Below are 25,299 nucleotides of genomic sequence, written 5' to 3'. Positions count from 1 at the left end.
TGGAGAGAAACAAAGACTGTGCTTAGCATTATTCTAAGTACCATACCTCCCTTCATCTCATTTCATTCTCACAAATCCTACAGAGTAAGAGTTTAGATGTTTACTCTATAGACAAACAAAACTGATATTCAGAGATTCAAAGGAATAGGATAGAGTAAAATAACCCACAGGTTATACATCTCCAGGATCTTGCAATCTAGAGTGGAAAAAAAATACATGCAGACTAATGTCACCCACCTCATTTACCTCACAAGAGACTGTGCCAGGGGCCAGATGAAATAATTTGTATGGATATAATTTCTAAGCTGTAAACCACCACAGAAATGCAGGAGGATATCATTACATGTCGTCAACACGAAGTAGAGAAACTATGAGAAAAACTCAAATTAGTAGTGACATCTACCCCATGATACACTATAGAGTAAAACCTACAAATGCTTCTAAACATGGAAAAAATTTCTTGAGATTTTTGCTTTCATGATGACAATTATTTTTAAAGGCTCTGGAATAAAGTAAGATTCTATTATGGACTTTTGGTTCCTACATAATTTCCAGATACAATTTGATTGCCAAGATTTGTTGAAAGGTATCAAAATGGATTTCAATCAGCAGTAGAAACCCACTGGTTAGGAGAGTTTAGTTTACATTTGAATAATTTCTACCAAAGTAAACATTTCCTGCCAGTATCTCTATATTCAGATAGCAAATAATTTTTAAAATGTTACTGGTTAATAAAAGTCCTACATATTTGAATAAAGATGACAAATTTTACAAATTTTTACTTTGTTCTCACCTAAAAGGTAACTTTCACGAAGAATTAAAGTGGCACTCTTTTCAAAGAAAGAGATTTGTTGGGCATTTTTAACTCATCATATTTTTGGTTCCTAACTATATCTTAAACTTACATAATGAAATGCAGTGTACATTTTAAGTAGTCAAATAATGTACCAGTATTATAATGTAATATGTTGTATTAATACATCTTAAGTGCTTAGTACAGTGGTTGGCCCATGGTAACTGCTAAAGAGATGATGGTGATGACAAGGATGACGATAACAATGATGAAACCAAAATTGTGTCTTTGGTGGGGACAAATGAGCCTATTTCCAAAGTTCCTAATTACCTGATATTCAGAAACAAGAATGCAATTTACAATACTTCAGCAGAATTGTATTCATAGTATATTAAGGTGTGGTTTGGAAACTGGGATCTCTGACAAGAAACATCATGAATCACTTTCTCCACTAAGAGGCTTTGAACAACTCCTTTAAAGAGAGATACCTAATTTTGCCATATTTCCAAGCTCAAGACATGGCACAGCATGCTGAATACGTATGTGCACACATACCCCATTGTGGTTGCCTGAAAGTCCATACCAAACAAGATGATGAATGAATAGGAGGCACCATGGGGTTTCAGACGTCTTACTGAAAAGGTTCCTCCAGCCACTCTCACTAATGAACTGAAACTGGATATTCTCTACTCCATACCAGCAAGATTCCCTGGGAGTTAATGAGAATGCTTCTGTTACAAATCCAAGTGGGTTCTCATACATGAATATGGTAAAACCTCAAGCCCTAGTGAACCCCAGACCAGGCAGAACTATTCTCTAAGTGACCCGGTGGACTCAGGGAACTGATGATCTGACCCACACACACACTCCTTTCTCCATCTGCCAATGCATCCCACTGTCTCTTAGAAGTCAGGAGGAATAGACAGAAATAGGAGCTGTAAAAGAAGGGAAGAAAAGAAGTAAAGCAGCTGGTTTTCCCACTTTAGAAGACAATCTCTGGTACTCTGAGTAACGAGAGCATGCAGCTGTTAGGGGGAAGGGTCGAGATGGAGCACGTGTTAGCTGGAGTTTCTGCCTAAAAACAATTGGGGGGGGGCACATTATTACAAGTGATGGGATTCTATAGTAAGGCTGTGAGCAGAAATAGATCAAAATCTCAAGGAAACCCAGAAACTGCCAGCCATACAGTCAGACCTCAGGAGACGAGGACATATTTTAGTAAGTGGAAAGATGCTAAGAATCCACAGTACTTTTATCACAATGCCCTATTCTCATACCTTTTCAGTAAAGGCTGTTGAATGTCATTCTTGTACCCCAACACTAATGTGTTAGGGAGCTTTTCTCTGGCTGCTTCTGCTTCATTTTTGGTTATTGTTCTACTTCTTTTCCAGTTATTGCTCACCTCTAACTTCAAATTCCTTAAGAAAGACTCACAGTCATCTAATTTAGTCTATGGGGGAAAGCTTGCTGCTTTCCCAGACATGGATGACTTACAGGCAACAGGGCAGTTTCAGATTCGTTTTTCTGGGGTAAAGTGTCTATCTCTTTCCTAATCCACTGTGACTAGAAGATGAAGTCACCCATAATACCGTTAGATCTATAGGAATTATCTGATTAAAACAGCGACATTTGCTCTACTGAGACTAACTGGTTTACCCAGTTTTTGTTCTTTTTTAATCTCCTGCCTTGCTATAAGGTTAATCTAAGAAAAACTGTAGATTTGAAGGGAGTTAACATATCACAGACCAGATGCATGTCTTTCTCATGGTGCAAGAAGACAGAGTAGAAACATGCAATACCTCTTAAAGCCTCCACTCCCAACTGGCATTCTCACTTCCACTCACAACCTTTTGGTCAAAGCAAGTCACATAGCCAACTTCAAAGTCAAAGGGGTGGGCAAGTCCGCCACACCCACAGGAAGCCATGGTGAGAGAGGAGGAAGGAAGAAGTATGAGCAAATAATATTACCTACACTTTTAGTATTAGTTCTGGGATAAATAAAATGTCAGAAGAAAAGAAGTTAAATAAGTCAGAAAAGCATTCTATAACAAAATATATGTGCCTTTGTCTCCCCCTGTAAAAACTAACTAAAGCATATGATTTCCTTCACTGTCATTCAGGAGCTAAAGAGTTACTGAAAATAAAGCCAACCGAAGGGGAAAAATCTCTTTAGACCAGGGCTTCTAAACAAGAGGTACGTGCACTTGAATTGAAACTCAAAAAAACATTATTCTTGTAGGTTAGTGTTGGTGCAGGTGTGATACATTTATTAAAAATTACACAGTATATATAGTGTGAACATAGTAAGGAGTCTGAGATTTTTCACCTGACTGGCAAAAGGGGTGTGTGGAACAAAGAAGGTTAAGAACCCCTGCTTTAGGTTATCTAATACAAATCACCAAAAGGTGGGTATAATATTTTTGATTGATGAATAAAGGAAAAATATATAAATCAAAGGATTTTGTTGTTTGGAATTTTAAAAATATATATATTCTGTAACCCTTCAGAAATAAAACAGATGCTTACTTCAGACAGCTACTTCTTGGAATGAAAATCCAGTGTGTGGGAGGAAGGGCTCTGGTTTCTGCTGGATCTGATTCAGGCAGTTACAATCATGAGACGCACCTGTACCCATTAAATGGCATTTACTAAACCAAGGAGCACAACTGCCTGGTGGGTACAGCACCAGAGCTCAGTGGGGAGTGGCCACTCAGTGGTCCAGAAACCATCAACATAGAGGCAGTGCCTCCATCTACTTGTCTGCTCAAGGAGGATTTGTTTTTTTCCCCAGCAAAGCTTTTATAATTTGTTTCCAGAATAAAGGAAGTTTTAAATTGCTATGGTTTTTTCCCCCCACAAAGCAACTGCTTTTGCCTATTTCACTGCCTAATTCAAATGTTTTCATTTACTTAAAAACATAAAAGAAAAAACTAGAAACTTTAAAGAGCAAGCTTGTCAAGTGCAGTTAGGTCTATAAGAATTACAAAAAAAAAAGGATACCAAGAAACTAAATAATTAACTGTTTAAATAGTATACACACATGATGGAATCTACATAATATATTAACAAGTTTTTTCATGGTTTTAAAGTTTGACTATCAGAAGGGTGTGATATATTTATTAAATATACAATATAGTGTGGACCTAGTAAAGGGTTCATGGTTTGCACCTGACTGGCAAAAGGGTCTGTGGAACAAAAAAGGTTAGGGGCCCCTGCTCTAAAAGGTATTCCTCCACCACTATTTTCATATTGCTGGATGAGTTTCTGACACATTTGTAATCCACCCACGTCTACCATTTCCCAGCTATCCTAAATGTTTTGTGAGCAGCCAGGGGGCAAGCAGAATGTTTATGTTCACATGCCCTTTTCTTGATTGGGATGTGATCAAACAACTCCTAGGTAGAACATAAGACCATACAGCACAGTGGACATGGCAAAACTGCTCAAGGAACTTTCTCTACAATAGTGTATTTGCACAGATACTAGTTCAGTGTATTTGCACAGACAACTAGTTCAGCAAAACTTTGGTATTCATCACATCCCATGATTTCACAAGTGTCAGTCTGTATACAAGTACATTGTTACTTCATTGTCTAGGCTTTTAAGCCGTGAATGAATTTGCTGTAAATCACTAAAAAGTGGATGATTTTCTTTTGGCCATCGTCAGGGCTGCCATCCACACTAACATATGTGGAAAACTGGCTCAAGGTTCCTGATTTCCATACAAAATGGTGCATGAATGGCCGCATGGATGGCCAAAATTGAGTTGACAGAGTAGCTTCAGGAACTTGCTGATTTTTCAGAGGACAAGGCAAGACACTTTACCTTCATTCCTTCTTTAAAGCAGTCTGTTTTCTCATCTAGTCATTTCTTTTAAATGCTTAATTATAGTTTGTTGGCTTTCATGAGTGTCTTAGTCTGCCAGAGCAGACTGATTTGCTAATGCAAAGTACCAGACATCTGTTGGCTTTTATAAAAGGTGCTGACTTGAGGTAAAAGTTTACAGTCCCAAGGCCATGGAAAGTCCAACCCAAGCCACTCTCAAGTGATGCTTTCTCACCGGAGTCAGCTGCCACATGTTGAAGTAAGATGGTGGGCCATCTCTGCCTGTTCTCTCCTTCCCCTCCAGACTTCCTCTTCCTCCTTGGGCCCAGCCTCTTGAGGCTTCGCGCTTAAGGCTTCGCGCTAAGCCTGGCATAGGGCTTGTTTTTTTCCAGGCCTTTTATATCAGTCTCAGCTGTTCTGCTCTCTTCCCGATTTCACCTGTAAGCTATCAGGCAAATTGGCTCATCTCTCCTCAGGGCCTCAGCTGTTTCAGCCTTCTTTCTGTCACCTGACAGGATCAAAACTGACAGAGCTCTCTCTTCCTGTGTCTATCAGTGTGAGTGTCCATTTACATCAGACCCAGCAAGGGGGTGGGGCCTCAACCTGTGTCACACCCACTGACATAGTTGAATCAAAAGCCCTAAATCATTCTTGTCAGATAATCTAATCAAAGTCCCCTCAACTGAATTTGATGCAATCAAAGTGTAACACACCCAGAGGAATAGATTAGTTTACAAACAATCTTTCTCTTTCAGGGATTCCTAAAATAATTTCAAACTGCCACAAGCAGCATCTTATAAAATCATTTCTGGCTGATCCACCATCAATGGCCATTCAGCACCCACTGGACTGGTGGGGGCCCATCCCATACACATTTATTTGCACACGACAAGCTAAAGCTAGTCTCCATGGAGGGGAGGCTTTCAGTACCGCAGAATGGGTGTTTATGAGAGTCTTCTCTCCCTCCAAGAAACTGCTTTCTCCATCTGCAAAGCTTAGCCCTAAACAGGCTCCCAACTGGTAACTTTGTCATTGAGGGCTTCTCAGAGAATGGAGATGCAAGTTCTCATTCTGCTGCTGCTTTTCTCTTATCATGTGATCTATATCATCACCCTTACCATAAACTTCAACATGCAAACTGAAGTGAGGATGGTTCTTGAGACCATACACTTCCTTGCTGGCATTTCAAAGGGCGTCTCCTCTAAAGATTCTACACTGCAGTGCATCCTGTGCAAAATAATCGGGCTCCAAGTCTTCTAATGCATTTTTAGTATATTTACATTTGCCTTTATCCAATTGTTACTTGAAGATTTCTTTCCTCTTTTGTGAGAAGCCAACAAGTAAACATGCTCTCCCATGCTCTGAGCCAGTTGCTATACCATTATGTGTGTTTTCCACCATGGCACAGACACCCTGTGTGAGCATTCCGGAACTGGCACTTTTAATTAACATTCTTTCCCGCCTTCTTGCAATGGCTGACATAAGCAGAGTTTTCCAGACCAAATTCTACCTATTGCCTTACCTTCCAATTCATTTACCAAAGCAAAAATCTCAGATGTCTCTCTTTCAACATTTTCCAAAACCATTTGGCTCTTCCAGTCAGGACAACCAGGAAGAGCTATGTAATTTTACTGGTAACTGCTTTGCTGTACTAGTCTGCAACCACTGAAAGACCTCGATCAAGACACATGACCTTCCTGTTTTCAAGGAGAAAGAGAATCATTTGTCACCCACCCCTGAGATGCTTTCATGTTTTTTCATGCTCCTTGACATCAGTCTGAACACAAACTTGAAGGCTAATTTTTAAAAACGGGGAAGGGGATGCATGCACGTGCACGCACACACACGCACACTGTATTTGCATTTTTACATAGAAGCCCTTTCAACCAAGGAGTCATTCAAAGTAGAAAGAAAATGTCCCATGTACCCAGAGGGTCCGTGCTCTTCACAGCCTGGACTCTACGGCCAGAAGAGAATGGGATGCAGAGGATTCGGGCAACCAAAGACTGCCGCTATCAGAACAAGAGACACTACCTCCCACTACAGACCAGAGCCTGGGAGACCAGGGTGGTTGTTCCATCCTTAAATGGGGAGCAGGAGATTTCAGTCGGCCCATGACTGGGAGGAACTGAGCAGGCTGGCCTGCTGCGAGGCCTGGAAGACGGCAGCCCAGCCCACAGGATCCAGGCTACGAAGTCTCCGGTCATGGCCGTGCAGGGAGGAACAAGGTTTCCACCTATCCCAATGGCAGCGGTGCACCTGCATGGCTGTTTATTCAAGCAGAAAGCATAATGCTTAGCACTTAAAATGAACAGGTATTGCTAAAGACAAGCCTCTGAATGGTATCTGTTTAAAGATCTTCAGGATGGTAGTATATAAAACATGGCACTGGCATTTCCTGAAATTTGTTTAATTGAATTTAAAGGACTAATATTTTAGATGACTGAAATATAAGGAACCTACTTAAAATCTAGGTGCACCTTGAGAGTAAAACACCTGTAACTGTCAATGAGAAATTCAATTTAGAGAAGTTTAAATTTCTAAATATTTCCAGATATTCAAATAAATGACAAACTCAGATTAAGACGGTGAATATTTAAATCGGAGCTTCCCTGATCTTTTAGCTCTAGAGGTACTTTCTTCACAGGTTGAAAACCACTGAGTTGTCCAGGGAATCATTCCAGATATATGGCTATTCTGCTCATGCGAACAATCTCCTTTATAAGTAACTCTACTATCTACCTTAGTAAGCACCCACTGTCTTTTAACCCAGATGATAAAAATATCCTTCCATCACAGATTTTTTTTATTTCTCTCCCCTTCCCCCCCCTAGTTGTCTGCTCTCTGTGTTGATTCACAGTGTGTTCTTCTGTGACCGCTTCTGCGCCCACTGTCTTTTAACCCAGATGATAAAAATATCCTCCCATCACAGATTTTTTAAATTTCTCTCCCCTTCCCCCCTCCCCAGTTGTCTGCTCTCTGTGTTGATTCGCTGTGTGTTCTTCTGTGACTGCTTCTATCCTTATCCGCAGCACCGGGAATCTGTGTCTCTTTTTGTTGCATCATCTTGTGTCAGCTCTCCATGTGGGCGGCCCCATTCTTGGGCAGGCTGCACTTTCTTTCGCGGTGGGCAGCTCTCCTTATGGGGCACACTCCTTGCACGTGGGGCTCCCCTAAGCGGGGGACACCGCTGCGTGGCAGGGCACTCCTTGTGCACGTCAGCACTGTGCCTGGGCCAGCTGCACACGGGTCAAGGAGGCCCGGGGTTTGAACTGCAGACCTCCCATGTGGTAGGCGGACGCCCTATCCATTGGGCCAAGTCGGCTTCCCTCCATCATTGATTATTATGGAAATATTTTCTGGTTATCATGCATCCCGTGGAATTTTCACCACGATAGCAGATACTCTGATGTGGACACTTATTACCCTCAAGGTCCTTTTCTACTGAGTTGTACCAACTGAGTTGTACTCACTGAGTTGTACTCTGTGTGGACTTTTGGGGTTTATTCCTGAGGACATGCTATTTCTAAGAATCTCAACTGACCGTTTTTATATTGTCTTTCAAATGTTACCAGGTCATTTCCATTTTTCTTCCTATGGATTAAAAATCCCATTAAGCTAAGTATACCTGAATTTGGTTTATATACTCAATTCTTTCATGCAAGTCACTAATGAAGATACTAGATAAAGCAGATGCCTGCATCCTCACTTGTTCCCTAGGACATCTAGGAGAGCTAATGAGGGCTATCCCTTGGAACCAACAATAAGTCTTCTATAACTTCTGAGTGATATCCTTTTTTTTTTTTTTGGCAAACATTTCTTATATCTTTTGAGGTTAAAAGATAATTCATATACCATAGAATTTGCCCTCTTAAAGTGTACAATACACTGGTTTTGTATATATGTACAGGACTGAGTAACCATCACTGTTAAGTCCAGAACATTTTCATTATCCCAAAAAGAAACCCTATACCTGTCAGCAGTCACTCCCCATTTCCTTCTCCTCACAACCTTTGTAAACCACTAATCTACTTTCTATCCCTATAGATTTGCTTATTCTAGGCACTTCATATAAATGCAATCATAAAATACATGGCTTTTTGTGACTTGGCACAATGATTTCAAGGTCCATCCAAGTTGCGACATGTATCGGTACTTCATCCTTTTAAATGGCTGAATATTATGTTGTAAGGAATATTCTGTTTATCATTCATCAATTGATGCATTTGGTAAAACAACATTTGGGTTGTTTCTACTTTTTGGATATTATTAATAATGTTACTATGTCTTCGTTGCGTCATGTTGCATATGTTTTGGTGTGGACCTACATTTTAAATTCTCTTAAGTATATACGTAGGAGCAGAATTGCTGGTAACCAACTTTTTGAGGATCTGAGGCAATATAATGTGACCCATTCCCACCTATGGTCATTCCTGGTTCATCCATGAAAAAAAAAAGTTATTTCCACCAATAACAAGATTTCTGTAAACAACCAAGAAATACATCTGTCACATTCCCTAATCTGTGTGGCCTATCACTCTAAACTTAAAGGAAACTCTACTTACATGACACAAGTGGTTTCCTAGTAATTCATGTTCTTCTGGCTACCTTTAAACCAAGTGGAGATGTATCTGAGAATTGTCGTGGCGAAGAGAGTGGAGTGATTGGTTATTAATAGTAAAGGGCAGCTGGTAACAGGCAGGGTCTCCTGGACAGCTTCTACTTCAAATGTCACCTTCTAGGCACCAATCGATCAGAGCCAAAATCTACACCTACACTGGCTTTACTACATCCATCATCCCCATCCTTACGCTTTCCTGCTTATCCTGACCAATTTTCTTTTCTTTTACCAGGTGTCATAAGCAAATCCTTATTCACTTGGGCTTGAAGAGCTTCTGCCTCCTCCTACTATGTGCTCAGATATGCAGTGCTTAGAGCTCCAGGTGCACATCTTTATTGCTGCTTGCAAGATATCAATGTAAACCCACCAACTGGTAATTAAATACTAGATTCCACCAATTCTCCTTTTTAAAGGAGTAAAACAACTCTTGTTCTTGGTCAACCTTAACATTTTGACAAGGCCTCATAGTTTCTCAAAAGTAATAGTAGTGTAACTGTAACCATATCCACTAATTCCTCAATTTAATTCCAAAACACATCAGGCCCAACATATCTTTTTTTTTTTAAGACTTATTTTTATTTATTTCTCTCCCCTGCCCTCCAGTTGTCTGCTTTCTATGTACATTCGCTGTGGCTTTCCTGTGTCCACTTTTATTCTTGTCAGTGGCACCAAGAATCTGTTTCTCTTTTTGTTGCGCCGTCTTACTGTGTCAGCTATCTGTGTGCAGCGCCACTCCTGGGCAGGCTGCATTTTTTTCGCACTGGGTGGCTCTCCTTATGGCACTCCTTGCACGTGGGGTTCCCCTATGCAGGGGACACCCCTGCATGGCATGGCACTCCTTGTGCGCATCAGCACTGCGTGTGGGCCAGCTCATCACATGGGTCAGGAGGCCCTGGGTTTGAACCTTGGACCTCCTATGTGGTAGGCTCTATCCATTGAGCCAAGTCCACTTCCCCCAGCTTATCTTAATATCTTCTATTTTTCTAAAGACTCAAGATTTTCTGCTGCTAACCTTTGACCTTCAAATATTTCAGCAAAATAAGAAATTTATGTTTGCAGTTGACCTTTAGGATGAAAAAGAAGATCCTAAAAGCTCCTGCTTTTTCACAGAATTACTTTATTAACTTTCCTTTCCTATTACATGCAAAGTTTCCTCTTTTACCTAATGCAGACTTAGGATGTGGGAAAACAGAATAATTTTCAGTTCTTACCTCCTTGAACTTGCTTTCCAGTTTGATTATCCCTATTGTCATTCTTACTCAATTTTGCTATTTCAAGATCCTTAATCGTCCTGCCAAATTCCTGCTTTTTAAAACCTTCCTGTTAACCCTCCAGGTCTCTGTAGAGCTCTGACCTCAGCATAAAAGGCCACATGTCCCTTCCTGTCTGTATTAGTCAGTCAAAGGGGTGCTGATACAAAATACCAGAAACTGTTTGGTTCTTATAAAGGGTATTTATTTGGGGTAGGAGCTTACAGATACCAGGCCATAAAGCAAAAGTTACTTCCCTTTCCAAAGTCTATTTCCATGTGTTGGGGCAAGATGACTTCTGCAAGAGTTCAGGCTTCCTGAGTTCCTCTGGGCTCAGCTCCTTTGTTTTCTCTACAAGGTCAGCTGTAGACCATGAGGCTCTCTGGACTTTGCTTCTCTCTACAAGATCAGCTGTAGACTATCAGGTGAATGGCTCTGTCTCTCTCCCTGGGGTTTCTGCCATGTCTAAGGAGTCATCTCTATTCCTCTGTGTTCTTCTCCTGGTTCAGGTCCTCTTTTCCTGGGGCTTGCTTCTCTTTCCTCTGTGTGCTCACTTCCTAGGGCTCCAGCTTCAGCATCAAACTCCAACATCAAAACTCCAACATCAGAAAAACCCTCATCTCTGTCCTTTGCCATGTCTTTTGTCTGTGCCATGCTCTAATGCCCTGGCCCAATCAAAGCCCTAATCATAACTTAATCATGTCTATGTACAGACCAGATTACAAACATAACCATATCAAACTGCTAAACTGTCCTTCCCATATGCCTAACTGTTTCAGTTAGTTCCTGAGTCTCTTTTCAAACAATAGCCAGCTTTGCAAGGATCTGAGCTGACAACTCCATCATTGTGCTAATGTCAGTCACTTTACTAGCACCCCACTATAGAGAGAAACCATTTCTTTCTCAAGATGAGTGGGAAATTTGGGGCAATGCAGATAAAAAAACACATCTTAAGGTTCTTTTAAAATATAATTTCATCTTCCAGAAGACAGAACAAAACTTTGAGATTCTGAAAATACATGGATATAGTAGGGAGTTTCATTCCAAGAATAAATCAATAACTAAATCAATGGTCTAATCTTAATACCAATGATTCCCAAGCCAACATCTCCTGTAGTATCTCCAGGTAGTTTAGAATTCTCTTCTTCACAGCATGATCGTAAGCTTCAGAAAGTCTCTTCCTATCACATTCTAATTTTGGAGAGATTCTTAAAAAGAAATTTTATCTAATAAAACCCCAAAGAAATAGGAAATGTCTCTTTTTGGTTTATCTTCTAAATCAGGATAAGAAAAATATTAGATACTCAAGGGACATTTGCACAAAGGAAAAAAAGGCTCTTAAGAACTCAAGACAAAGGAATGAGATCTTTAAAAAACAAGATGGATATAGCTATTCTTTTGTAAATTACTTGGAAATGATCTCACAGAAAGGCAAGGAGCTGATCTAAATGATTTCTTCATTCTTCCCTATGATTCCAAAAGTGTCTTCCTCTTGTTGATGACCAATTCTAAAGAAAGAATTGATCACTTTATGTTCAGTGCAGAAATTGGGAGGTGAGAGTGAGCCTAGAGAAGCAAATTCACAATAGATGTGGACTTCTGAAATGCCAAATAGTGGTAGAAATTCTATCTCTGGAGGAGCAGATGGGGTTCAAGCAGTTGAGTGCCTACACTCCCCATGGGAGGTCCCAGGTTCAGTCCCTGATGCCTCCTAAACACAAACAGCAAGCAAACAGACAGACAAAAACAACGCGGGAACAGATGTGACTCATGGTTGAGTGCTGGCTTCTCACATACGAGGTCCCAGGTTCAATCCCAGGCCCCAGAACCTCAAAAAAAAAAAAAAATCTATCTCTGTTATCCAGACTTTCCATGGAAGAGACAGTTCTACTCAACTTCAGTCATTACTTATGGTGCAGGCTATCAGTCAGCTTGGGACAGAGCAGGAAGCTACAGGAAAGAGAGTGCTTAGCTCTGCTTTGAAAGGTCTACTGCTTTACTCAGAACGTTTTCTTCACAGCTGCCAGCAGACACTCTGTAATACCTAAACCACAAATCATCACATTCCCCACCCCATGAGCCAGGGCTTGTCCTTGAGCTTTCCACATAGTGAGATATTAACCAAGCTGGCCACCGATACAATAGTTCTTAACAAACTCAGAGCAAAATCTGCCACGCCGTCTACTTGATATACCCAAAAGTAGGTGGACCTCAAAACATAAAAATACTCCATGTAGATTAATGTACATTTGTAGACATTTCTCAAAGAATGAATCCTAAAGAAACAATTTTATCAACGTAAAAATGTCACACCTACAACTATATCTAAATTTGGAACAAGTATGACTCAGAAATGGAGCCATCCTGCAGAAAAAGAATTGCAGGTCAGGTCATATTCTTTTCCACCAGCCAGGAAAACTCCTCTTCCTCAGAATAAGGAGACCTTGCTAACTATTTGCTGTCTGGTGGTTTTAGGAATCCATGTGGATTTTTAATGATTCTTGACTTTTACCTACTGGGACACATTAAAACCATTGAAAATGAACCAAGTGTTTCAAAACTATGATACTGTAACTTGGGAAAATGGTTCTGTGGACTATACTCACACTGAAAAGGTGCCGCAACTTGATCCTGCCCGTATCTTAAGGGGAATGAGCCTTCCGTGGACTGCTCTCCCGCTATCACCTTCTGGGAGGGAAAGTACTTGGGCTTGATCACGTATTCCTGGGTCTGGCCACGATGAATCATCACATTCTGTGAGGAAAGGGGCGTCACTCTGGGAAGAAACAAAGTAAGGATAAGGAAATAAATAATGGAACTTGAAAAGTCAACTAAGAAGGAATGAAGATGAAATTAGTTCAACCTAGAAAGGAGCATAAATTCCATGCAAGGCTCCTTTTTTCCATCAAGAAACATGGCCGGCCATTCATGACATAAGGAACTAACAACTTACCCTTGGAAAGCTCTAGCATAAAAGGGATTCTGTCTGTCTAGTCAAGAGGCATAAAGACAGATAGGCAAATGGGGGGGAATTTATCAGAGGATTAAAAGCACAGTTTTCACAAGCCTTCATGTAAGACACATAGAAAAAGGCAAAGACATATACATAAAAATGTGCATATATGTATACATTATATTTTGGATACTGAAAAATAAATGTGCAGTATTAGAAATAAGGAGGGAACAAAGAGGGTACAGAAAGAAAACTACCCAAGAAATTCCCGGCTTGATTAATCAACTGTAATGGTAAGAGCCAGTGAGGTACAGGTAAGACCTGCCAACATTGCCTCACGCTAGCAGAGAAGTTGGTCAACCTCAGTTTCCTCACCTGTAGCATAGATACTCTGCCACAGAAGGCAGAGAAAAATAACTGTAAAAATCTGAACACATAAAAATGAAAGAAAAGGAGAGGGAGTGTGGGAGAGATTGGGGGGACAGAGGGAAGGAAGGAAGAAAAGAGGGAGTGGGAGGGGAGGAAAGGAAGAGGGAAGGAGAGGCAGAAACATTTTTATTTCTCTTTGAAGCATGAAATATGATAATTCCTTAGGAGCAAAAACACTCAAATAACTTATTCTAATTAACAAATTTTCAAGTCTTTTTTTAATGCTGCCTCTCATCATGATATAAACTGTACTATTCAGGTTAAATCTTCTGGAATTACTGGTTCCTAAAAATAACAAGAATAACACAAATGACTAATCATGATTTTGTTATCTTTTCAATAACCTGAATCAAGACCTCTGGAGACTTCTCAACATATTTATGTTTTTGCCCTCCAGGCTCAACCCTTTATTTTCTCTAATAGTTCTTTTCTACTACATGTAATGTATACTTTAAAATAGTACAGCTTTTTCCCAGATTTAATCATTCCCTAAGGGACAGAAACAAAATCATTAACTAAATACTGCTACTAAGTACTGAAAGCAATAAAGAAAATATACCAACTATTTAATAATTCTGGAATATACAAAATTGCTACAAAAAATTCCTGGGACAGAGCATTTTAGCAATGAACTGAGCCTTTAGAAGGAAACCTACACTGTGTAATCTGACCCAAAAGACAGGCCCCAATGAGATAGCGTTGAAAGAGGAAGAAATGACACCACAGCAGGTCGATGGGAACGGCCAATGGCCAAGCCACCAAAACTCCCACACAGAGTCTCACTGAAAGTAGTAGAGGAGTCTTGGATAAACTCGTCTACTCTATTTATTCTAGTGGCGGGCGACAAGGTTTCATGAGAGGAGAAGTAATAGAAGAGACTGGGATTAAGGGAGTTTCCCCCTTCCCCGGTTAGTGGTCGGGAGCTATAACTTTAAATCCTGTCAGGGAGGCCTGGGAAAATCCATCCTGGGCCTGGATTCTCCCAGATGTAATGCCACAGAAGGGCACTCCCTTTGTCACCAGACTAATGACTAAAATTACCAAATGCCTAAGGCCTAACATTGTAAACACTTTTTTTGATGATGTAAGTGCTGGTTTGAACCTCAAGTATGTTTGGTTGGGGATGGAGGAGAAAGTGAAACAGCTGGACACATGTGGCGACTGGTAAGAACCACAAGTCTAGGAGCCGAGCCCAAACTGAAGGGGGAAGCCCTCCTCCTCATCTCAGGGGCACCTCGCTCTCGGGCCATGCTTGTCACCTGGTCACCAGGCTGCAGTGACCTGCCGAGGTACACACAGGCTGACTCCTACTCAAAAGAGGACCGCCGAGCATTCCAGGAGATGCTTGGACTGCTAAAATTAATTCCCACTCTGGCTGAGCCAGAGATGAGACTGGGGGGCATGCAGGGGTGATCGTCTCCCACGTAAAAGCTCTTCCCCTCACTTCTCTTTGAATCAGGAAATGTGGGGCAGCAATAAAATGAGCATGTGTGTGGAATCTGGAAGCACATGCACAAATGAGCACCTTTCTCTAAACATAATCAAAAGATGAACAAATAAATAAGACTGGGCTGCATCAGGCTGAGAACCTGAGTAACAACCCTCGGCCATCAATGAATTCAGGAATTTTGTACCTTGGCAAGAGTACTGAAGTCCCCCTACTGCACAGGTTCCGCCCAGGTTACAAACACATAGCAAAGACGGGGCGACACGGCGCTGTCCTCCTCCGCCGCTGCTTTCCCCCCATGTGAGGGGGTAAGCACACATGCTCACAAGGGCACAGACATACAGACACCACTCTGCCTAACGGCCCCATGGAGAAAGAAGCAATGCTGTGGGCAGTAGCAGACAGAGGAAATGGTCCAAATATTTATTCCACAAATATTTATGAAGTGCAGCCACATTGACCTCTGATTTTCTTCTTTCCAGCCGCCCAGGGGAGAAATGCTTTCCACCTTTCAAGACATCACCCAGGTGGCAACACAGCAGCCACAAAATGAATCAGCCTGCTTCCCTCAGCATTTAACTTCCAAGGCATCATCACAGAACAAGGTGAAATTCAGATACACCAGGAAAGGAAATGGGGTGATCAGAAAAGACAAGACCAGTATGAGAGATCATACATTAAAAAAAGAATATATGCATGTTTCTTTAAAATCACAAGAAGATATTCAGCTACTGCATGGTTATTCTAATTACCATTTATGAATATCTCCAAAGGCTAATTTGTCAACATTTATATGTGCTTCAGGAGGAAGCACCTAATATATAAAGTATGATTTGCAATCTGTCTTTACCCCTACTACTTAATGGAAGATTTGAGCCAACACATCTCCACAGATTTATCCCAGTAAGGCAGATAAACCACATGTGAGATGCTTCAACCATAAAGTAAGGTGATTGATTCCTTTTATAAAAGCTTTATTGAGCTATAATTTACATACCATGCAATTCACCCAATTAAATATACAATTTAATGTTTTTAATATATTCACAGAGTTGTATAACCATTGCCACAATCTAATTTTAGGACCTTTTCATCAACAAATCAATCTTAAAAACAAAATAATTTACTCATTTATTTCAATTTATCCTTCCCTACCCATGGTTTTCTCGTCTGTCTGCTCATTGTTTGCTCGCCTTCTCCAGGAGACACCAGGAATCAAACCTGGGACTTCCCACATGGGAGGTGAGTGCCCAACAGCCTGATCCATATCCACTCCCCATGGGCTGTGGCATCTGCTGGCTTATGGCATCTGCTTGTTTAGGTGTCTGTTCTTTGTGGCAGGATGAGGCATCTAGCTCATTGTGGCAGGTCCTGGCATCTAGCTCATTGTGCCCAGTGCGGGCATCTGCTTGCCTTCTTTAGGAGACACTGGAACCTGAACCTGGAACCTCCTGTGTGGTAGGCAGGCACCCAACTGGTTGAGCCACATCTGTTTCCCAACTACTTTGGTTTTTATTTTTTCATTTTTCCCTATCTGGTTGCATCATCTTTTTTCCTTGGTGGGGACTACGCCTCACCATGCAGGTTTGGGATGCCTTTTTACTTTTATTACCAGGAGGTCCCAGGGACCAAACCCAGGTCCTCCATATGGTAAATGGGAGGAATTGCTTGAGCCACAACAGCTTCATGCAACTGATTTGCACGAAGTTGGATGTTGTCCTTCCAATTAATCTACGTTGTTTTAACATAGTCCATGAACAATACAAGAAAGCCAGTCTCATTATTTTATGGTTACATTCTGTTTTAGGGACAAACATATTAATCCTCATCTATTGGGTTTTTCAGGAGTCCTGTCATTGACACCACTCTTCACGCCAGAGTTCAGCACTAAGTGAGGAACAGATCCAGAAATCAGGTAGATGGAGAGCATCCACATTATTCCCGATAAAGTGGAGCTGGAAAATGTGGCTTCGATGTTCAGCAAAGAGACTTGCAAATACGCCCTCAGAACAAACCCTGAATTGCATGTAACCGAAAAAAACACTGCAGCCTCCCCAACAGGGTTGGAGAGAGATGGCTGGCTAGTTCTACTCCAAAGTGGGGAAAGAAAGCACATGCCCTTCGGGCTACCAGCCCCCTACCAGGAAGGGGAGATGCGGGGCATGCCCAGTTCCTTTTCCTCAATGTGCCCAATGGAGAACTCTTTCCTTGTGTACATGTGTGCACAGCAATTTGGATCTCAAGGACAAAGTCCAGAGGGTAAAAGGGACTTTTTAAAAAATGAGGTGCACAGCATAATATTTATGTGATTTTAAAATATTTAAACATGAAATAATAAACACAATTTACAAGAATACATAAAACCAAAATGTAAACATCTAGCATATTATAAGGGATAGTCACACAAGGAGGAGAGGAATGGGAGTAGGGATTGAGAATAAAAAGGAATAAGTAGCTTGCCAAAAAAAAAAAAAAATACAAGAGAGTGAGCATGCATGAACCACCACTAATGAGGAGTCTGAGCAACTCAAAGCTCTGCATGTGAAGTCCAATTATAGGTTTAAAAAATAAAAAGGAGGAGCTAGCTGAAGAAAACCTAGAATTTTTTGCTGAAGGGCTTGTCCTTTATTCTATAGGAATAAGGACAACCAAACATTTTTCATTAGAATAGAAAAAGGTGCTGTTTGGGCAATATTAAACTTGTAACAGTACTGAAAGCATTAGTTAAGGCAGATGCCCAAACTAGTCAGCGAGGGAGGGACGGTATGATGACAAATGCAAAAGGCATTATGAAAAAAAAGAATTGATAGGACTTGAAGACTAAATGGGTGAGGGGAGAGGCCAAAAGGAAAAGGACTAACTAAGCAACCCATGAAGGCTTCAAGCCTGGTTGCCTGGGAGGATATTTTTGGTTAAAGCCAAGGGGAAAAGCAAGAGCACAGAGGTGTGCAGCGTCACGGCAGTCGGAAGGAAGGGCCAGCCTGTGGGAAGATGACTGCTTCGGTTTTTGAGACAGAAATGCAGGGCAGAGCTGTGGGGGCAGTGAGGGAAAGTTTGCTGAGTTCAGGAATGGTGATGTTCATTCCTAAAGAAGCCAGCATCCTCAAAGGGGAACATGTTTCAGAAACAAGAACAGAACCACACAGTCTGGGAGAATATTCACATTTAATGGTGGAGACATAAAAAGGAAATGAGGGCTGGGGGCGGTCAGAAAAGGAGAAAAACAAGAATGAGGTAGGTCCAGAAATGATAAATGGAAGAAATTTTCAAAGAGGAAAGGAGGGATAGCGTCACCTGCAAACTCCTGCAGAGAAGGCAGGGGAAATAAGAAATTTTTAAAGGCCACTGGGTTTGGTAGGAGGCCAGTGGCAAGGTCAACAATACAGTTTTAGAAGTGAGAGAAATAGAAAAATGACCACAAAGGGCCACAGCCTGGATAGGGGGTGTACTGCCTACACCCAGAAAAGAAAGAGAGAGAAAACAGGCCACAGGTTATGGACATGGCTGGCCTTCTGAAGATTTGAATCCGTGGAAACCTCTCTTTCTCTGTAAGCCAAGGGGAAACAATTGCATAAAACTTCTTTCCTTAAAAGAAAAGATTAGTCACAAACTGTTTACACTGCTGCCTTCATAGTGGCAATTTTTGGCACAAGGACAGTCTAAACTTTTCCATATTTCGACTAAATCCATTATTTGACCCGTGGACAGGGTGGGAGGATCTGGCAAAAGGCAAACTCCTTTCCGCTTAAGGAAAGGTCTTAGACCTCACAGAAGGGAACACTCAACAGCCCGTAGAGATTCCCACAGAAGGCCAGTCTGACAAGGATCTAATCCTTTCCCCTATGTTTAGCATACTCAGGTTTATAATTAAGAGTAAAAAAAAAAAAACCAGCAGAAGGGGAAACAGTGAAGTAGGAGAAAGCCACAGGAAAGACGCCCCAAGTCTCTCAAGACCAGTTTCTCCCTGTGACAGTCAAGTGGTCACCTGTGCCCCACCTGCCTTCCAAGTTGCTCAGGAGCAATGTGGGGGGGGCGGGGGGAGGGGCAGGAAACACTAGAAGGGTTAATTTTTTTAAAAGCCAGCTAGAGCTTGATGTAGAAACCTCTTCCCTATGGAAATGATAAAGGGAAAGCGAGGCAGCTGGGAAGATGTCGGGCAGTAGCATGAGCACACACACACAAGGGAAACAAGTGCTTGCAAATGGTGTCCCCCTTCATCTGGAATTACCTATCAGACCAAAAAGACTGAGAAGGTAGAGGCTGCTGCTGAGGAGAGTAAAGGCAGCACAGGCAGAGAGCGCCCACGAAGTGCCAGTAATAGAATACGGCAGGCCTGGAGCATGCCAGCACAAACACAGCCAAAGTAAAATGAAACAAGCAAACACAAAGCCATGGGAACAGAAGGAAGGGGGGGAATCACACTGAAAATATAAATGGAGGGAATAGACCAGTAAAAAAAAAAGTCTTGTCTTGGTCTTCAAATAAGATGAAAGGGACAAAATCACTGAGAAAATAAAATTAAAGGACTTAAAATTTTGGAGGTAAAAAACATGGAAAATATAGGAACGTTGGTAAGTCATCATTAGTAAACATAGTAACACAACCAAGTAGTTTTGCAACTGATTTTCCTTTCCTAGTGCTTCTCAAGTGGAGGCAATTTGGCTCCCCAGGAGACATCTGGCAGCATCTGGAGACATTTTTGATTGTCACAATTTGGGAGGTAGGGAAGGAGGTGCTATTGAAGTTTAGTGGAGAGAGGTCATGGATGCTGGGAAACATCCTACAATGCACAGGACAGCCCTGATGACAAAGAATTATCCAGCCCAAAAGGTCAATAGCAAAAACCCTGCTCTAAACATGTGCATGCTTTTGTAATGAAGATATTTAACAGCATAATGATAATAACGTTTCATCAATTTTAACAAGGGTACCACACTAATGCAAAAATGTTAATAATAGGGAAAACTCTGGGAGGTGGTATATTGAACCTCTGTACTTTCTGCATGGCTTTTCTGTATACCTACACCTGCTCTAATTTTAAAATAATAAAGTAAAAGGATGGAAAGCATATAACATGCCAACACTAATTTTTTTTAAAAGCTGGAGTGGCTATGTTAATAACAGAAAGAGTAGATTTCAGAGCAAAGAATATATACCAGGGATAAAAAGGATCACTGCAAAAGGATAAAGGGTCATTTCATTAAGAGGACATAATCCTAAACCGTTACGCACCTAATAACAGAGTTTCATAATATATGAAGCCAAAACTATTAAAACAGCAGAAAGAAAAAGAAATACATATTCTTTCAAGTACATACAGAATATTTACCAAGATCTATGACCCCCTGCATATCTGTGCCAATAACTAGTTTCCATAAATTTTAAAGAATTTGAATCATACAAAGTATGTTCTCTGACGTAAATGGAATTAAATCAGAAAAAAATCCCCAAATATTTGAATCAGTAGTCAAAGGAGAAATCAAGAGAAACTGCAAATTATTCTAAACTGTTATAAAAAAGGAAGTACAACATATAAAAAGTTTTAGGATATAGCTAAATCAGTACTGAGTGGTAAGATTATAGCATTAAATATCCACATTAGAAAAAGAAAAAGGTCTCAAATCAATGACATCTCAACTTCTACATTTAAGAAATTAGGGAGGGAAAGTAAAACTGAAATTCAAAATAAGCATTAAGAAAAGAAATAAAAGCAAATCAGAGTGGAAAGCAACAAAATAGAAAATAGAAAATTATTAGAGAAAATCAATAAAACAAAAGTTGGTTCTCTGAAAAGATCGGTAAAACTGAAAGACCCAGAAACAAGGTGCAATCCCAGAGCACGAGTAGTACTCTTAGTAGCCAGAATACAGTTCCTAAATTCTATTTCCCATTAAAAGGCCCGGATTCTTTGAAGAAATGATTGATTCCAGATTTGGGGTAGAAAGTATCCAGGAGGCACTTGAAGGTCTTGTCATGCCAGAAAGGAGGAAGCATCAAAAACAAGTGAGAGGTTCAAAAGGTCTAAAGAGCCAACTTGAAGAGGCCCCGTCATTGAAATATTTCAAATATATTAAAACCCATTCATTCATTAAAAAAAAAAAAAAATAGGTCACCTTTGGAAGATACTGGATAACAAATTCATAATTTTGAAAACAGATCCATAAAGGGAAAGAATAAAGCAGATACCCCCATATGCCTACCTTTTTTATATAACCATATCTCAACCAAATTGTTGAAGTGTTGTTTCCTTTCAGAAAAATATTACAGCTTGAAAAAGAAGGAAAGATAGAATACTATCATTTGCAACCCTTAATGAGATCTAGGCAATGATCATTAATGCTAACCTCACAGAAACAGAGATACCAAGACAACATGTGTATCTTGACAGAAGAACACAGCACCACTTAGGAAGTAGTCCAGGAAAAATCAAAGCTGAATCTGATCAAACCACTACATTAATTTACCATTTACAGCAAATAAAGAGGACAGAAGTGCATGTTAATATCACATAAGTATGATCAGAAATATCTAAACAATGGGATACCCTAAAAGAAAAACCCCAGTTTCTTCAATGAAGAAAATTCCAGGAATGAAAGAGAGTAGAAGATTAAAAGAGATTTAAGAGACATATGAACTTATTGCAATGGATGAGCATTATTCTGATCCTGATTGAACAAATGAACTGTTAAAACTTAATGAAACATTTGGGGAAATCCAAATTACTGACTTTATTTTTAGTGATATCAAGAAATTATTTTTGTTTTAGGTGGGATAACAAACCTGAAGTTGTCTGTTAAGACCCTTATCTTCTGCAGATACATGTTGAATAATTTAAAAACTGGCTTCAGAATAATCTGAGGAAAGAGGAAGGTAGGAGGAGTAAATGAAACAAAATTGGCCATAAGTGGAAGTTGGGAAATGGATATTTTAGGACTTTATGATATCATTTTCTTTACTTTCGTATATGTTTAAATTATCCCATAATAAAAGTTTAGACAGTATAAATATATGTAATCATTTTTAATATTTTAAACCTGGATGAAATGAGATCCTGTATTTAAATTACGTTGAAAAGTAGAGAACATTACATATGTGTAAGACAGGAATATTATTTATAATTATTCAAAGAAAGAGAAAATAAGACAGATAAATAGCAAGAGAAAGAGTGATGAATGAAAGAAAAGACAAAAAACCTCCAGCATGCACACCTGCTCTTATATTCTGGTTATTTTTTATGAAAGCTACATGCTAATGAGGGAGACATCCTATCTACAAAGAATGAGGTAACCATATTCAAAAGCTCTGAAAAACAAAGAAGATTGCTATCACCAAAATGCTGAGCTGAATCAGTTATTTAACAAGTAACCAAGGAAGAAAATATTATTAATAACTAAAGTTCTGAGTTTTGTCAAAAACGAGTTAGTTTACTTTGTTCCCTGAACATAAATTAAAAGGAATTGCGGTCCTCTCCTACTTAACTAAACTAAGAGGGGCAAGGGAAAACTTAACTAAACACAACCCAAAGAAAATTCCAAAATGTAAACACTTGAACAAATAATTAAGGTTCCTACTCTACTGGGGAAGTGCCAATCCACAAGGCTTTCAAATCAGATTCCAGGAACCAAATCCTGGATCTACCACTTACCATGGAGAGGAGGGGAAGAACTGCCTCTGTTCCTTCATCGTGACGTGAGAGTAGTAATATACAACTCACAACGTTAACGTGAAAATGAAGGTGAACTGCGGTAAGTGTGAAAATATCTAGAACAATATCTTACACACACACACACAAAGGTGAGAGTTTCTTTCACTTCCCTTCCCATATAAGGCAGCCAACACAAAAACAGAGTTTCACTTTCCTGATAATATTAGGATTCCTATTCAGACTGCCCAAATATACCTAGCTAAGAGAACAGTAAAGCTGGTTTCAAAACTTTAAGTTATTTATGAGCAGCAAGTTCAAATTTTGCATAGTCTTATTCAGTACTCATAGCGTCAGTTGTTCTCACAGTTATACCTGCAAGGAAAAGCCCTCCACAAATGTGCAGAGTCAAAGAACCTAGACCACAAGCAAAGGAGGGAAAAGGTAGGTTTCTGCCCATCTCCCCTTCTATGTCTGGATGATACAGTGTAAAATATGTTCATTCCAGCCAATTTCTTTTTTTTTTTTTTAAGATTTCTTTCTTTCTTTCTCTCTCTCCCCTTCCTCCCCCACCCCAGTTGACTGTTCTCTGTGTCTATTTGTTGTTTCTTCTTTGTCTGCTTCTATTGTTGTCACAGCACAGGAATCTGTGTTTTCTTTTGTTGCATCATCTTGTGTCAGCTCTCCGTGTGTGTGGCGCCATTCTTGGGCAGGCTGCACTTTCTTTCGCGCTGGGCGGATCTCCTTATGGGGCCCACTCCTTGCACGTGGGGCTGCCCTACGCAGGGACACTCCTGCATGGCAGGGCACTCCTTGCGCACATCAGCACTGCGCATGGGCCAGCTCCACACAGGTCAAGGAGGCCCAGGGTTTGAACTGCGGTCCTCCCATGTGGTAGGCGGATGCCCTAACCACTGGGCCAAGTCCACCATGTGGTAGGCGGATGCCCTAACCACTGGGCCAAATCCCAGCCAATTTCAAGTCTGATTTTGTCTCCTCTGAGTCAAATTGTTTGATTAAGATGACAATTCTATGGTAGTGGTCACGTATGTGGTTTTGTCCCCCATTTTATCACTTCAGGTTTTTTTTCCTCCTGCTCTCTAACCCTCTGCCCTTGGTTCACTGTTCTTGAACAACAGGATGAGTCTTCTTCAGCCTCCTTAGTCCTAGCACATTAGTTTATCCAGTGACTCTCTTCTTTCAGTGCTATGAAGAATGGATGTCCAGTTTGGTAGATGAGGGGAATAACCTTTATTCACTTGCCTCAGAAGCCTTTCGTGCCTAATTGCTCATGTCAAATTATTTTCCCACTGCACCGCTACAGCTACTGTATTTATGTGAATTTTTAGTTAACTCGACGTTATCTACCACAATGGAAGCAGGAAGAAACATTTGAGGATTTTGATTTGGGAAGCTAACTTTATATACTCCCTCTCATTATCTGTAAACTTAGAAGAATGGAAAAGATAGCAGGAATATGTCAAAGACAAACTGGAGTTCTTTCACAGTTTTCTTATTAGCCAACATCTTTCTTATAACAGACACTGTTACTGATATCTGAAGAGTCAAAGATAATACAGCAGGTTATGAGAAACCAAGTGCCCACTTCTCCAGGGCAGGATATCCACACAATATAGGATTTGGGAAATTCAAATTGCACTTCTGCCTGAGCTACCGTATCTCTGGATCAAATTTCACCAAATTCCTCTAAGGCTCATGTATACATCAGCCAAAAGGGTTGCTGATGCAAAGTACCAAAAGTCTATTGGCTTTTATAAAGGATATTTATTTGGAATAAGAGCGTACTAGTTACAAGGCCCTAAAGGGTCCAACTCAAGGTACCATAAGCAGTTCTTTCTCACCAAATGTCTGTTGCCACGTGTTGAAGCAAGATGGCTGCTGATACTTATGAGGGTTCAGCCTTCCTCTTTTTTAAAAAAAAAAAGATTTATTTTTTATTTCTCTCCCCTTCCCCTGCCCCCCAACTGTCTGCTTTCTGTGTCCATTCACTGTGTGTTCTTCTGTGACCCCTTCTATCCTTATCAGTGGCACCAGGAATCTGTGTTTCTTTTTGGTGCATCATCTTTCTGTGTCAGCTCTCCACGTGTGCAGCGCCATTCTTGGGCAGGCTGCACTTTCTGTCGTGCTGGGCGGCTCTCCTTACAGGGTGCACTCCATGCATATGGGGCTCCCCTACACGGGGGACACCCCTGCACGCCACGGCACTCCTTGAGGGCATCAGCACTGCGCATTGGTCAGGAGGCCCAGGGTTTGAACCGCGGACCTCCCATGTGGTAGACAGATGCCCTATCGATTGGGCCAATTCCGCTTCCCTCCTC

General features: G+C 40.7%; 1 protein-coding gene across 7 annotated transcripts in view; it reads right to left on the bottom strand.

Annotated features, from left to right (window-relative positions):
• LTBP1 (latent transforming growth factor beta binding protein 1) overlaps positions 1–25,299 on the bottom strand; it is a 410,312-nt gene that overhangs the window by 246,292 nt on the left and 138,721 nt on the right. For all 7 annotated transcript variants that reach the window (XM_058278378.2, XM_058278382.2, XM_058278380.2 and 4 more), the window contains exon 4: positions 13,096–13,265. In XM_058278378.2, coding sequence (XP_058134361.1) covers positions 13,096–13,265 — 170 coding nt within the window. The remainder of the gene's footprint in view (positions 1–13,095; positions 13,266–25,299) is intronic.

Source organism: Dasypus novemcinctus, chromosome 17 (genome assembly GCF_030445035.2).
Source record: "Dasypus novemcinctus isolate mDasNov1 chromosome 17, mDasNov1.1.hap2, whole genome shotgun sequence".
Taxonomy (NCBI): domain Eukaryota; kingdom Metazoa; phylum Chordata; class Mammalia; order Cingulata; family Dasypodidae; genus Dasypus; species Dasypus novemcinctus.
Note: the sequence above shows the minus strand (reverse complement) of the source record. Positions and strands in the feature narration are given on the sequence as shown.